The sequence below is a fragment of the Melanostigma gelatinosum genome (genome assembly GCF_949748355.1).
Source record: "Melanostigma gelatinosum genome assembly, chromosome: 5".
NCBI classification, from domain to species: domain Eukaryota; kingdom Metazoa; phylum Chordata; class Actinopteri; order Perciformes; family Zoarcidae; genus Melanostigma; species Melanostigma gelatinosum.
In genome coordinates this window covers 17,674,768-17,689,257 of record NC_136638.1, presented here as the reverse complement: position 1 = coordinate 17,689,257, position 14,490 = coordinate 17,674,768, and the positions used below count along the sequence as shown (strand labels likewise).

Here is a 14,490-nt window from a genome sequence, read left to right as displayed (position 1 = left end):
CATGACAACATTTCTTTACTGGTTATGTTGCCGATTCAGATTAGACTAAAAAAATATAACAATTAAAATATAATGCATTTTAATGCATAAGTTTAATGTGCAGCAGAATTCAGAATTCTTTTGGGGTACTTTTCTACCCTTCCCAACACCAACATTCCCAGTTGGAGAAATGGTGCAAAGTATTAGCAGAAATACACGTGGTGGAAGTTCGCTTACTTTGACATAATCACCGCGGTTGTAAAGTAGAGCATGGTCTCAATTAGCAGAGGTATTTTGGTGGCGGTAACGTTATTCGTGTCTTACACCAGGGAAATCTAGTCTTACTCACGGGGGAAAAACACACCCAAGTTGCAGCATACTGATGGTCAGAAACACACTCTGGTTCGCTTCTGCTTTCAGTTGGCTATCCGCTCGTATTGACTCCAGAGAAGTGTAGAAGAGTTTGGTTGTAGAGTGAACTGCAGTCAATGAGCTGCGGTCTAACATCCTCTACTCAGTCCGCAGAGCCCTGAAGCCCCGCCCCCACTACGTCACAGAGCCCTGTTCGCCTGTTTATTCAAAGTTTATTGTTATTGAACATGTCATGTGACCCCATTGCACCATATTCGACATTGCCACTCCATTGGGTCCTTGAATACATAACCCTTCTGTTAAGCTTTGCTGTGAGCAAAAATGTCTTTCCTTTCAATTGTCGGTATAGCTGCTTGTGAAATACTCAACTCAGCTCGAGAGGGCATTTCCCACTTCCTTACAAAACGCCACTAACATTATACTCAATTGTGTTGTGGCATGTGACCGTCATACCATCTCTTATCTTTTCAGTGTTTCAGGTCCTCTCTTCATCTTGCAGCTCATGTCCGAACACAGGCACAGAGTTCACGAGTCTTTGGTCAATGAGAGCAGGACTGCACAACAGCATGCTATTCAAACTTTCTCAATTGGCAACATATGACTCCACATTATGAAAGTGTTTTCGTTCTCAGAGGAACATCACAGTTCAGTGTAAGACCCTGCTTTGCTCAGACTGGAACATGTTACTAATATTGAGAAGATCATCACAGCATATGACTCAATAATGGTTGGAAATGTTAGAATTTGATTTGTCAAAAATCACCCAGGAATCTCTCAACCCACTTGCTACAATCACCTCCTTCTTGAGTGTTCCCGCGAACTCATCATTTCACACACAGTGGCATATCACCTCAAATGAAATAGGCTGAGCTGGAACAGCATGTTCAAAAACAAAAGGAAAATAAAATCACGAAGAGTTGAGTGGATGATGCACGATCTTGGCATTATGCAGAATAGGGACATGTAGGACAGCATTTTTGGGATATATATACCGTAACATTGCTGTTTTTTTTTTTACATTTTATTTATTTCCTACACATAAGACATGTGCAACATGACAAATCACCATCTCCTCTGAACAGATTTATGCAGGTCTAGGTGTGCCCGCAAGTTGATCTTTATCTGAAATGGCAGAGCCAATCTCCCCTGATTCACTCCTAAGTGGTCCCTGTTTATCACTCAAAGTGAGGTGGTTGCCAGCCAAGTCCTTCTCTGTGCAGCACTGACTTCTTGCTATTTCTAGAGAGCTTTAGCTGGGAAATGTACAATACAACCAAAAGAGCTGTGGCCTACCAAAGGAAATGGTTGCGGCCACCTGGCCTCTCCTCCCTCGATATCTAAATATAACGGACTTCTAATCCGGTAACCTGTGAATCCAGCCCTATCTGCTTATTGTCTGGGTGGTTCCCAGAGGGAGGGTTTTGGATTGGCTTGCATGTTATATGGCAGAACATGGCATGCATCTCTCCTGTTCATTTTATCGCTGTGTACATACTTCTCAAGGCAGTGTTTTATCTGGCTGAACGGGCTTTGTTTGGTCTTGATATCTCTTACCGCAGCTTGTCTTTGCTTTAAGGATTTCTGGCAGCTTCTTCAAATAAGTGATAATGCTTAGCAACACACTCCCCTTGACTCCTCGGTGAATGTTTGTGTTTGTCATGTTTATCTTTCAACATAATGTTAAATTCACATTAGTCATTCAAAAGTTTTATTTGTTTAAGACCAATTAATGGTATTTAATTGTAATTAATATTGTAGCTCTATACGACTTAGTACTGAGTGCGTCGTGAAATCAAATTCGACTTTTCTTAACTTCTGGCAGCAACTTGAATGGGCTTGAATAAACAGCCGTCTAAAAAATGAAGATACTCCCTCATGCAAAATGATGATGTCCTAATTGTCACGGACAGCTGTTTGTTCTAATAGATTTTGGATGCCATTGTTGGAGCAAGTTTCCAATAATTAGTCATGTGGAGACGAAGCATGCTTTTTGTCGAGCTGCCAACCTTTCATAAGTGGGCTCTTTCTGTTGCTGGAACCTGGACATTGCTTTTTGCGTGCATCCGCCGGTAATTTTGAGAAACAGCTGCCAACGCTTTTTGAGAAAAAGTAGATATTTAGATGACTTGAAAGCGTGGGCAAACACGGCACACATATGAATTTGCCAGCAAGGTATTCGTCTCTGTCTCAGAAAATGAATAAAGCCGCACGAGGAGTGGGGAAAACATTCCTCTCTATATGGAACAATAGAAATACACATCATTTGGCAGCAGAAGGTGTCACAACACATGCAGTACAAACAAGATACATTTCAAGGAGTCCCGCATCATATATTTGAATGTTTTTAGAAATAAGTGTGGTGCATGTTTTCTTTCTTATTCTCCGAATACAAACAACAGCAGCAAAAAGCTTCTGTTTTGGAGTTGTTATCGCTCAAGTGTTGAAGGTTGTGCGTTTATTTTTGTTTGTCTTTGACTCTACGCCCCTTTTACACTAATTTATTATACTTACTAGCACACACACACACACACACACAGCTATTTGTGGCCTCAGGATTCTAGATGAATCAAGTAAATAGAATATTTAACTAGCTGTTCCAACATCGCAGCATTGAAAACCATTCAGTTGTGCTTTCAGGGTACTAATTGTGTGGATTTAGGTTAGTCAACCCTCTCTGACAGTTTTTAAATGAAGCTTTTTGTGCACTTGCTTTTTGGCAGTGTGTCCTTCATTAGTGCCAGACTTTATTTCACTCTCCCTCTCTCCTATTTTCCAAGCCTGATTCAGTCTTATCAAAGAACAATAAGCGCTTATAGTGGCTAAGGAAAAAGACATCGCCTCCTCCTGAGCATAAGGGAGCATGTGTTGATGGTGTTTTTAATTCAGGACACACATATTGCTCTTGCTGCTACAGTGATGAAGAAATCAAGATTGTAATTTGTGCTCCAGTTGTATTTGCTCTTGAAAAAGTAAATCTCTTTTCAGCTTGAATAATGGGATGAATAAAATTCACAGCAAAAACCGCAGCTGAGGGTGTAATTAAGTTTTATGTTTTTTATCGTCCTGTACGTTGTGATGCAGTATGATGCTACTGAGGGAGTCATGTGAAGACATGAATTCAAGCTCAGGTATATTTCACAGTGACAATTTTACAGATACTGCCTCAAAGCCAAATCAGATCGCCTCACAAGGAAATGCCCACACTCGTGTGATCCCCGAGACTTTACAAATCAAAGTCTCAGCCTTCACACACATTCCCACTTATTTTGTGTCTAAACTGGGTGAGAAGGAAAACTCGGACATAATTCAACCTCCTAGTACACATCCTATCAATTCACAGGACAAGAAGTCTCAATTATAAATCTTTTTTGGTCTTAAGAGCAGAAATTATGAGGTGATTTTAGATACGTCTCTCTGGTGGTCAATTTAGTTAGAAAGACAGTGAAGCAATAACTGAGGTCAAGGGTCGAACATTGAATTGATTATGACATTGGGTTTTTAACAAGGTTGTTAGTAGTAAGTCAGTTGACGATTGGAGTCACACAGGACACGAACAAACGGCCTCCTGGATAAAAGTCCCGCGTTTGTTTCACCCATTCATCCACCTTTTCCCTACGCGGACTTTCTCGCTCTTTATACTTTTTCACCTGACTTCCAGTGCACCTGACTTCCTCTAATGTTGCTGCAGCGCAAAATTACACACAAAAAATGCATGGTCAACACACAAACTGACTTAAGAAATTGGTTATATTTGGTTATATTTACACCCTAATGCATATGTAGCATGGCAGAGACAAGCACCCAGAGATCCGTAGACAACAATGCTATTTGCACCTTACCGACTTGAGCATTTTCCTATCTTTAATTCTTTTTTTTTTTTTCTCCCACTTTTTTCCAACAGTTTCTAACAGAACATCCCTTGTTTGTTGGTGTGCTCCAGACCCAGCGCCGCGTGACGTTCCATCTTCCAGACGGTTCCCAAGAGAGTTGCAGTGACAGCGGGCTTGGAGACCCGGAGCCTAGCAGCACAGCCAGCACCACCCAACCTCTTCCCCTCAGTTTCCCCCAGGAGGAGTACTATGAGCAAACGTCACCAAACAGCCGCACCGAGGGAGATGGAAACTCAGACCCCGAATCTAGTGAGTACTGAATTTTGCTCAGACAGCAGGCAAATCTGTCATTTTTACGTTTTATTTTTTATCATTTTGTTGTGATTTTTTTTAGGCTGACTCTCCATAATATAGTTTACAAGTGACCATCTGTGTTTTCAGACAGTAAAATGATTCACTGAGATTACAGCCGGGATTGTCATAGAAACAAGACATCCTTGCAAACATTTAACAAGGTACCACGTTCTGGTAAAAACACTGCTAACAAACTAGATACACAGAAAAGTTTCTTTGCTATACCTGCAGAAAAGCTAATGAATTGGATTTGATCAAAACAAGCTGTGAATCTGTTGTCATGGGAGTGCAGAAATGATATTAATGACTCTTAATTTAGTAAGGCACACTTTTGTAAATGTTGTCCAATGCTAAGCTGTAGAAGGTAAGGGAATTAAACCTCTGAAGTTGGAACTGAATTTATTCAAATAATTCACAAGACAGCTGTCACTGCCTGGCTTACTGCCCGATGATGTTCTCCATAAAAAGCCCCATTGAACGCGGGGAAGCAACACTCCTTCATCATACATATACAACAGATTTATTTCAAACGCATTGCTGAAATAACTGGCTTAGGGGAAAAAAGAAGTGTGTTTAAGACACACCACAGAGGATCCTGGGCTTTTCCACCAGTGGTAGTGTAGATCCAAAGCCTGTGCACCAGCAGCATGCCAATGGTGCACCAGCAGTATGCCAATGATGCTGCTGAGATGATTTTGCTCCACCTTAACATGAACAAGGCTATTCTGAGTCCCCATATCCCTGTCCTTGTCACATACCAAAACCCCCTCCACTTCAAGCTGGATATTCTGGTCCTGGTGGGTTGGATTATATTTTCTGCAGGTAACCCTGCATCATATATTGCAGGCTGGATCGAGGCTCACATCGGAGCAGACCTTCACTCCTCCTGTGGCCCGTGTGTATCACTGCTAGAAACGCTTTAGCCATTGAACGGAGTTACTTGTCAAAAAAAATAAGTCCGTTGTTTTTGCCATCTATCCAGCAGAGAAAATCTACAGCACAGGTAAAATAGATTGGTTTGCGTGCACCTACGTGCAGTGTAGCCGTTGTTTCATATCTGTAAGTGAGACAACAGGCCTCGCTGCATCTGCCTCCCCAGCAGCTGCGCTGACAGGTCCGGGGCTTGGGTGTCAGTGTGAGTGTGATTGTGAATGCATTTGTTAGACATTAGACAAGATGGGTGACATCCTGGCGATGGCTCCCTGCTCATTTACATGCAAAGGTCCGTCCTATATGTGATTTTTCTATTTTTGATAAGAGGATATTGCAAGCAATCTTTTTTTACAAGACACACAACCAGCTGACCTCCATATCCCCCCCCCCCCCCACACACACACACACACACCAGGCACGTGTATAAACACAGATCCAAACACGTACATCTAATGCTCAAACCTCTCCTTCCCAGCTGTTCACTTTAATGTATTCACCATGGTGACATCAGTGATTCATATATATGGGATTCATTCACATACAGAGGCAATTGCTCATCATCTCATTAATATTCAGTGACATAAACATCTCATACCTCATAAACTTACTCAAATACTGCACTTATTACCCACTTTCCCTCTGGGGTAATATTTGTTGAAGTGGATTCATTTTAGATAGAAGATCATGCTAATGTGGTAAATGCATGTTTTCAAATTGCTGCATTAAAAATCGGAGGGAGAGTGTTAACAGACTAACCAAGAGTGTAATATTGGAGTCTAATATTAGTAGTTGGATATTAGAACAGTCATTTTACATATTTGACCACAAAGCTCCTAGAAATACTCTGTTGTAACCTTGATGGAGGGTTGTATAAACACCATATAAGAAGTGATTTGATTATTTATACATGCATATATATATATATATACCATTCCTTATATATATGTATATGTAGAACTATGCAGCTGTCACATATCTATTGTTTGCCTTTACAGGCTGCTAAGAAATAAAGGAAGTTCATATTTAATATTACTAAGAATTGAATGATTAAATATTCTCAACTAAAGTCAAGAAAGTTATTTAATTTGCTTTTAGATGCTGCAGATGTAACACACACACTTGCACACCCGTAGGTACATCAGTTGAAGACGGAGTGAGGGACGCCTGACTCATCCGGCTCGATTTTCTTCTACCAGAGGTTTAAAGATAAACTCTGACTCTGTACTGCTCAGTTCAGAAGAGGAGATGGATCCTGTGCATGTTGACGGGCTCACAGATAAGTGCGTTGGTGACAGAGGGGGGTCTAAGATGGATTTGATAGGGTTTTATCAATGAGCACCAGGCTGGCATGGCGGTGGCAATCTCTTATTATGTCGACTGAATTTGTAAAGCAGAAAGAACAAGGAAAAGTGGAAAGTGGGGAGAGGAGAAGGAATGACTCCAAGTGAAGAAGAGGAAATAGAGCTGGGAGATTGAAGCGTGGACTCGCTAGAAAGAGAATTTCAGGAGTCAAATGCGGTTCTATTTCATCCTTACTGACCGCCAGAGGCAGTGCTTAACACTGGATGTATCCCGTCTCGCGCATGCGCAGGTCGAATATTTATATCAACAAAGTCACGTGTGACCTCGGATGACCACCGTCATCTATAAGTTCCGGTGTCATCCTGAGCTCAGTCCTTTTTTTTCTTCTCGCGTCGCAGGTTAGCTACCATGGTAGCTTAAACAAGGATGTGTCTACGATCAAGACATATTAGAGCTCGTCGCTGTAGCCTTGTGACTACCGGTCGGAGTTGCGGTTCTCTCGCCCTCCAAAGGCTGCGACGAGCTGTCCCTCTTCGGAGGGAACGGTGTGTTCGCCGTTCGGACATCGAACCCCGGACTGGTGGCCGCCCCTATCATCGGTCGTCACCAGTCTGATAAGGGTCAGCTAAGTCGTGATGACAGCAATCGGTAAGATCGATTAACATTGTTTTCTATAACAGTTGTTTGTTCCACGGTTGGCAGAGCGCTTCCGCTCTAGTAATCGAGTGGCGCGCTAACGAGAGCGTAGAATTACGCTGTCGGCCCGCCCTTCACAGTGTTACGGCTATCACAGTTAGCAGAGTGTTCCTGCTCAGGCAAACTTTGTGAGACACTAGTCCGCATTGGCGTTGTGTACATGGAGATTTAATCTTTACATCTGACGTAATTCGCAGTTAGCAGTGTCTTCACTCAGGCTAACTTGGATGCTAGCTGGCTAGCTAAACAAAGCTGATACTGGGGCTGTAGCCATCAACTTTGTATCCTTACAGCTGTCACAGTTAACAGAGCGTCCTCGCTCAGGTTAACTCAGTGGGAAACTAGCTAAAACAAAAGCTGATACTGGGACTGCGTCCATCAACTTTGTATCCTTACGGCTGTCACAGTTAACAGAGCTGTCACAGTTAACAGAGCGTCCTCGCTCAGGTTAACTCAGTGGGAAACTAGCTAAACAGAGCTGATACTGGGACTGCGTCCATCAACTTTGTATCCTTACGGCTGTCACAGTTAACAGAGCGTCCTCGCTCAGGTTAACTCAGTGGAAAACTAGCTAAACAAAGCTGATACTGGGGCTGTAGCCATCAACTTTGTATCCTTACAGCTGTCACAGTTAACAGAGCGTCCTCGCTCAGGTTAACTCAGTGGGAAACTAGCTAAACAAAAGCTGAGACTGGGACTGCGTCCAGCAACTTTGTATCCTTACGGCTGTCACAGTTAACAGAGCGTCCTCGCTCAGGTTAACTCAGTGGGAAACTAGATAAACAAAGCTGGTACTGGGGCTGTGGCCATCAACTTTGTAGCATTACAACGATCACAGTTAGCGGAATGTGCTCGCTCAGGCTAACTCGGTGAATGCTAGTTGTACTAAATCAGCATTGAGGTTGTGCCCATGGATGGTTTTGACGCATTACGGCTGTCGAGTTCGCTCCGGCTAACTAGAAGCTAATACTCGGTGTGTCCATTGATTGTTGTAAACATTATGGACATATCGGTAGCGGATATCAGTTAGCAGAGTGCCCTCGCTCAGGCTAACTGGTAGCACACCAAGAGTTACAGCGCCTGTCCAAGTGGAGAGTGTCCTCGCACTGTAAGGACTGTGGGTTTTTTTGTCCGTTTTCACAGTAGCAGAGTGCTCTCGCTCAAGCTAACTGGTGGGACACCAATATCTGCAGCAGCTGTCTTAGTGAAGAGTGTCCTCGCTCCCCTCTCACTGTAAGGACTGTGTTCTTTTTGTCCGTTTTTCACAGTAGCAGAGTGCTCTCGCTCAAGCTAACTGGTGGGACACCAATATCGGCAGCAACTAGTTTAGTGAAGAGTGTCCTCGCCCCTCTCACTATAAAGACTTTGCCTGACCTGTTTCCACAGTGGCAGAGTGCTCTCGCTCAAGCTAACTGGTGGGACACCAATATCGGCAGCAACTATCTTAGTGAAGAGTGTCCTCGCTCCCCTCTCACTGTACGGACTGTGGTCTGTTTTGTCCGTTTTTACGGTAACAGAGTGCTCTCGCTCAAGCTAACTGGGGGGACACTAATATCGGCAGCAACTAGTTTAGTGAAGAGTGTCCTCGCCCCTCTCACTATAAGGACTTTGCCTGACCTGTTTCCGCAGTTGCAGAGTGCTCTCGCTCAGGCTAACTGGTGGGTCACCAATATCCGCAGCGGCTGGCTAAGGGCAGAGTGTCCGAAGGATCACTCGCCACTGACTGCCCCCTGCCTGTTCTCTCAACCTTCAGCAGAGCGCTCTCGCTCGGACTGATTGGGAATTCCGCATAAACTAGTGGGACAAGGGTTCCACCAGAATCGCGGCCATGTTCAACTCTCCCGGCTGTAGGACCTGTATAGCTCCTCTTCAGCCGGAGGACGGCCCTGACCTCTTGCCCTAGCAGGGAGAACCCAGGCAGGACCTGCGGCATCACGCCTTGAGCAGTAAGGTCTGCTAGGCTGGCCGAAGTGGAACACCTGATGCGGGAGGTCTACCTCCCCCTGTCAGGGCAGCTGAATCCAGACCAACCTACCCTGGTCATTGGTATGGCGCTTGCACGCCGGGCATACACAGCAGCTGGAGCATCCACCTGTGAGTGCCTTCTTCAGGCACCTTCCCGCCCTCACCACCTTTTCTGTTCCTCCCTCCGAGGAATATCTGAGGGAGTTGCGTGCATGGTGGAGACACCAGGGCTCTCTCCCGCCTTACATCAGACCATGCAGGAGGTGGCAAATCTGGCCTTGCACGTATGCCAGCCAGTTCGACGACTATGGCGTCCATCAGTTTCCCCTGAGGAGACTCTGAGGCCCGATGCCAGGTGCCCTCGACCCAATGTCGGGTCAAAGATGACCTGCTATCCAGGGCTTAGGACACAGCAGCGCTGTGCACCGTATCGACAACTCCCTCTCCCACCTCATGCTTTCCCTCGCAGATTCTCTGCAGCGGGCTACTTCGACGCTTCTGCTCAGTGATGCTTCATTGCAGGCGTTTGCGCTCATATCGAGGGAACGTGGATGGATGATGTCCACCCTGGTTCAGACTCGCCGCCAGGTTTGGCTGGCGCAGTCACCCCTATCTGAGACATGTAGGAGGACCCTCCATACTGTCCCAGTGGAGCCTGGTGAGCTGTTCGAGTCAGCTGCTGTACAGGCGCTTCAGCGGACTGTTAGAGCTAGCCAGACCTGGCAGCAGTTCTCTGGTCTTTGCAGGGACATGCCTGCACCCCCAGACCTAGGGGTCCCATTTTTGGCCCACAAGGCCGTTTCTCAGCCTCCAGCTTACCCTAGTAGCGCAACAGGCCTCGGCGTCCTGCTGAGAGGCCGGACCGCTACCTATACAACCCTACTTACGTCCCCGTCCCCCCCGGCAGGGGTGCCAGGAGATGTCTCCAGGCCGGCTGTCAGGGTTCTTTCTCCCATCAGCGGATTTCCAAGGGAGAGTGGTGCACGTCTATCGACGCCTGTTCCCATGGTGCGTCACCACAACTTTCAGTCCTGGGTGCTTCCATTCGGACTCTCCCATCTCCCCATGGGTGTCCACAGTGTGTTACTGCTGTCCTTTCCCCCTGCAATCGCAGGGCGTGAACATACTGCCGTACTTAGACGACTGGCTGACCTAGGCGCCGTCCCGGCTTCAGGCGCCACAGGACACTGCTCGCCTTCTCTCACGTGGCCCGGTAGGCCTCAAGGTGAACATGGAGAGGAGCTACCTGAGCCCTTCTCAGAGCATAACCTTCATTAGGGTGGCCCTATGAGGGCCTGTCTGTCGCCCCAGTGCGGATGGCTGAACAGCCTTCACTTGGATGCCAAGTGGCACAGATACAGGGCAATAATATTATCGAAACAGTGTCTATTCATCTATTCACTATCCCCATGGAGGGAGTGCATATCTGGCGAACAGTGTCCCAGGAACCGAGCCCCAGGGGCTCGGTTCCATTCCACCAGGAGATTGTCACAACAGTTACCTGCCTCTCAAGGCGGGTGCAGGGTGACAGAACGGGACAGCCTGGGGGCAGTTGTCTGCTGAAAGACCGCAGGTCCAGGTTCTAGAGCTAGCGCTCGAGCACTTCCTTCCATGTTGAAGGGAAAGCATGTGCTTGTCCGGTGGACAGCACCTCTGCTGTGATTTCCCATGAACTATCGATGGGGCACCAGATCTGCAGAAGTTGCAGATCTTCTGACTTGGGAGGCCCCTCGCCTGACCAGCCTGTGGGCAATGTACCCACCAGGAGAATGGAACAAGGTTGTGGTTTTCCTGTTCCGTTACAAGCCTCCACCGGGAGAGTGGCGGCTGCAGCCAGACGTGTCGACCCACTGCCCCCACTGGGTCTCCCTGACGGAGGACCAGCCCTCTGGGTCAAGATGCCCTGGCTCACACGTGGCCAGAGGATCTTCTTTATGCCTTTCCACCATTCCCTCTGCTTTTGCTGTAAGCTTGTCAGAGTTCTTCCCCGACAGGAGGGATCTCCTGTCGCAACTAGAGGGTCGGATTTGGCATTCCAATCCCTGCCGCCTTCAATTAGGGGTCACGGGAGGGCCCGACCGGATGCTGAGTGGCTGCATAGAACCAGTCTGACGGACTATTCTGAATGCCAGTGCGCGGTCTACCTGCCTGCAGTACAAGAAACAGGTGGAAGCTGTTCTCCGACTAGTGGGCGGCTCAGAACAAGGTCCCAGTACAGCGCCCCGTGCCTGCTGTACTGAGTTTCTACAGTCTCTCCTGGATAAGGGCCGGTCTCCCCTGCATGGGACCTACCCTTGGTACTGGACAGCTTATGCTTGTCCTTTTGAACCCCTGGCACAGGCGGAGCCTAGATGGCTATCAGCAAGACGGTTTTCTCCTTGCTGTCAATTCAGCTCAATGTGGGGGCGAGCTGCATGCCCTATCAGTGGAAGAATCATGTCTGAGGTGGAACTCAGATGGCTTGGGTGTCACTTTCTGGCCTAAGGCAGTGTTTCTCCCAAGGGGGTGGATACGGTCACATATAAACCGGCCTATCCAGCTGGCAAAGTTGACCCCCCCCCCCTCCCCCATCGGGAGAGGAGAGGTCAAGGCTGCTGTGCCCAGTGTGGGCCCTCAGAGCTTATATGGCAGCCACCGCCTGCATAGTCAGTTATGGTGAGCCTAAGAAGGGCTGTGCTCCTTTTTAAAGGAAAAACGGCACCTGTCCCACTGGATAGTGGAGGCCATTGCCGATACATACAAGGCGAGCGGCTGCGCTCGGCCATCCGGGGTGAAGGGTCACTACCAAGAGTGTCTCCACACCGAGGGCAAGCCTGAGTGGTGTGCCTGTGGGGGATACATGTGCGGCGGCCTCATGGGCATCGCCGAGCACATTCACCAAACACTACAGAGTTAACGTTGCCGGCCCTCACCCACTGGGGAGGGTTCTTGGCCAATTTTCTCTGCCGGAGCTATAAGGGGTAGTTACTGTGCTTCCTCGTGACTCTTTTGGTATAAGTCATCCAGTGTTAAGCACTGCCTCTGGCGGTCAGTAAGGATGAAATAGAACGAAAGTTACGGACGTAACTACGGTTCTATGAATCCTGGATGACCGCCAGAGTTCTTGGTCACTCGGAATCCCGTGAACTCGCGAGAAGATTCCATAGGACTGAGCTCAGGATGACACCGGAACTTATAGATGACGGTGGTCATCCGAGGTCACACGTGACTTTGTTGATATAAATATTCGACCTGCGCATGCGCGAGACGGGATACATCCAGTGTTAAGCACTGCCTCTGGCGGTCATCCAGGATTCATAGAACCGTAGTTACGTCCGTAACTTTCGTTTTGTTCACAGCTTGGACCAGAATGTCAGCTTGCACTGAATAATTGTCCGTGCCAAAGGCAAGCCATGTGGCCTTCTTATGACAATGAATTTCTCAACTCCTCTTTGAACCTGCATCTTTATTAGGCCACCCACTCTTGAAATAAAGTTCATATGACATTTTATGTTTCTATTATTTATGAGTTAGGCGGCTGTTCATTTTATAGGCTCTTGCTTCCCCCTCCAGGCTTTCTTCACCGCCCGTCATCAGTCTCTGTGCTGTCGCCTCTTTTGTCACACACTGTTCCAAAGGTTTTGATATTTCCTCCCCTGCCTCGACAAACAGATAAAAGCTGCAAATTAATATCATTAGCATGTGTGTTTTGAGGTCCAACCCCCATACGTCAGCTGGCGTTTACAGAACTACACATCCAGAGCAATTAGGCATGATGAATCGTACCTGTCCCTTTAAGCCAAAGTGCAACACTTCATCAAAAAATCAGAAACAGGAATGCATAATGATATGCGATGCATCTCTTCCCTCAAATAAGAAGGATGCACTGTTTCAGTTGACGTTCTAGTGGCTCAGTATCCTCGATATGGGTTTACAGAGGTTCACCACAGGCATCAGAAGTGACTGACTTTTCCTGGATTCACAAAGTGCACGTGATTCTGTTGTTTTTCAAGAGTGAGCATTGGCCTGTTTCCGTGTGACGTGAATGCGCTCGTGATCAGTTAAGATTCGTTGACATTGAATGATTAAATCCTGTGTATTCCTTTTGGACAGTCTGTTGTTGACTTGATGATGTCCTGAAAAGTAGTTTTTCTCTGAATGATGGGAATCATCAGGCAGCACACAGAGCTAAGCCCTCAGACAAAGAGCAGCAAAGTGGGAGCAAATCCCTGAGTATAAATCTTTCACATTTTTCAAACATTGCACAATTTTGTTCTCTGGGCGATTTGTAATATATTTATTTCTTTCCCCTGTTGTTGGAGCTGAGGGATTTAAGAGCTTGTGCTTTTTTGCCCACTTACAAGCAACTCACTACAGGCAGTTTTGAAGCAGTGTATTAGTCTATGGCAGAAACATGAAAAGCTGTACAATATAGTGCCGTATCTTAATCTGTGGCATATGGCTTTCAAATGACCAGCTTACACCTTGTCTGTCTAAGATCTAAATCTGCTATTCAAATAAGACAATCCTTTTTAAACACTGCAAGTATAATGAGATTATAGTTGTAAACGTGCTGCTAGTGTATTGTAAAACTACAGACTTTTCACCAAAGGGAATTGCTTCATCAAATAACAGATTTCAATCACTTATTTTGTTCGATATTTATATTATTTTTGTTTTATTTGTGCAATGTTGTGTCCAAAGCTTTTATCGTTAATTATATAATTCCTGATGCCAGTAGACAGATAATCAGATTAAAGGCTTGCTGGGTTCATTCTTTGTCGGGGTTACATTCCCAACTCTTTGATTTCTGTAGGTCCAAAATTTGCAAAATAGCTCTCAGACTGAATTTGCGGTTGACTGATTTACAACTGCCTTTTATTTGGAAAAATCTAGTGTGAAGGGACCACTTGAATTTTGAATACTTTTCAAACCTCTAACTCATTACAGCGTGTCTGGCCGCCAATGCCAAGCGTGTGCTAAGATTGGAATTCAACTGTCTAGACACAATCTGCCCGTAAATAAAGGGATTTCAAGAGGAAGCATGAAAAAGCCTCTGTGTAAAACTGTTGAACTGCAT

General features: G+C 46.2%; 1 protein-coding gene across 1 annotated transcript in view; it reads left to right on the top strand.

Annotated features, from left to right (window-relative positions):
• Positions 1–14,490, top strand: part of pcdh11 (protocadherin 11) — a gene marked incomplete at its 3' end in the record, with an annotated part of 122,264 nt that overhangs the window by 72,618 nt on the left and 35,156 nt on the right. Inside the window, exon 6 of the mRNA XM_079268842.1 lies at positions 4,292–4,490. Within this exon, the coding sequence (XP_079124968.1) occupies positions 4,292–4,490 (199 nt within the window). The remainder of the gene's footprint in view (positions 1–4,291; positions 4,491–14,490) is intronic.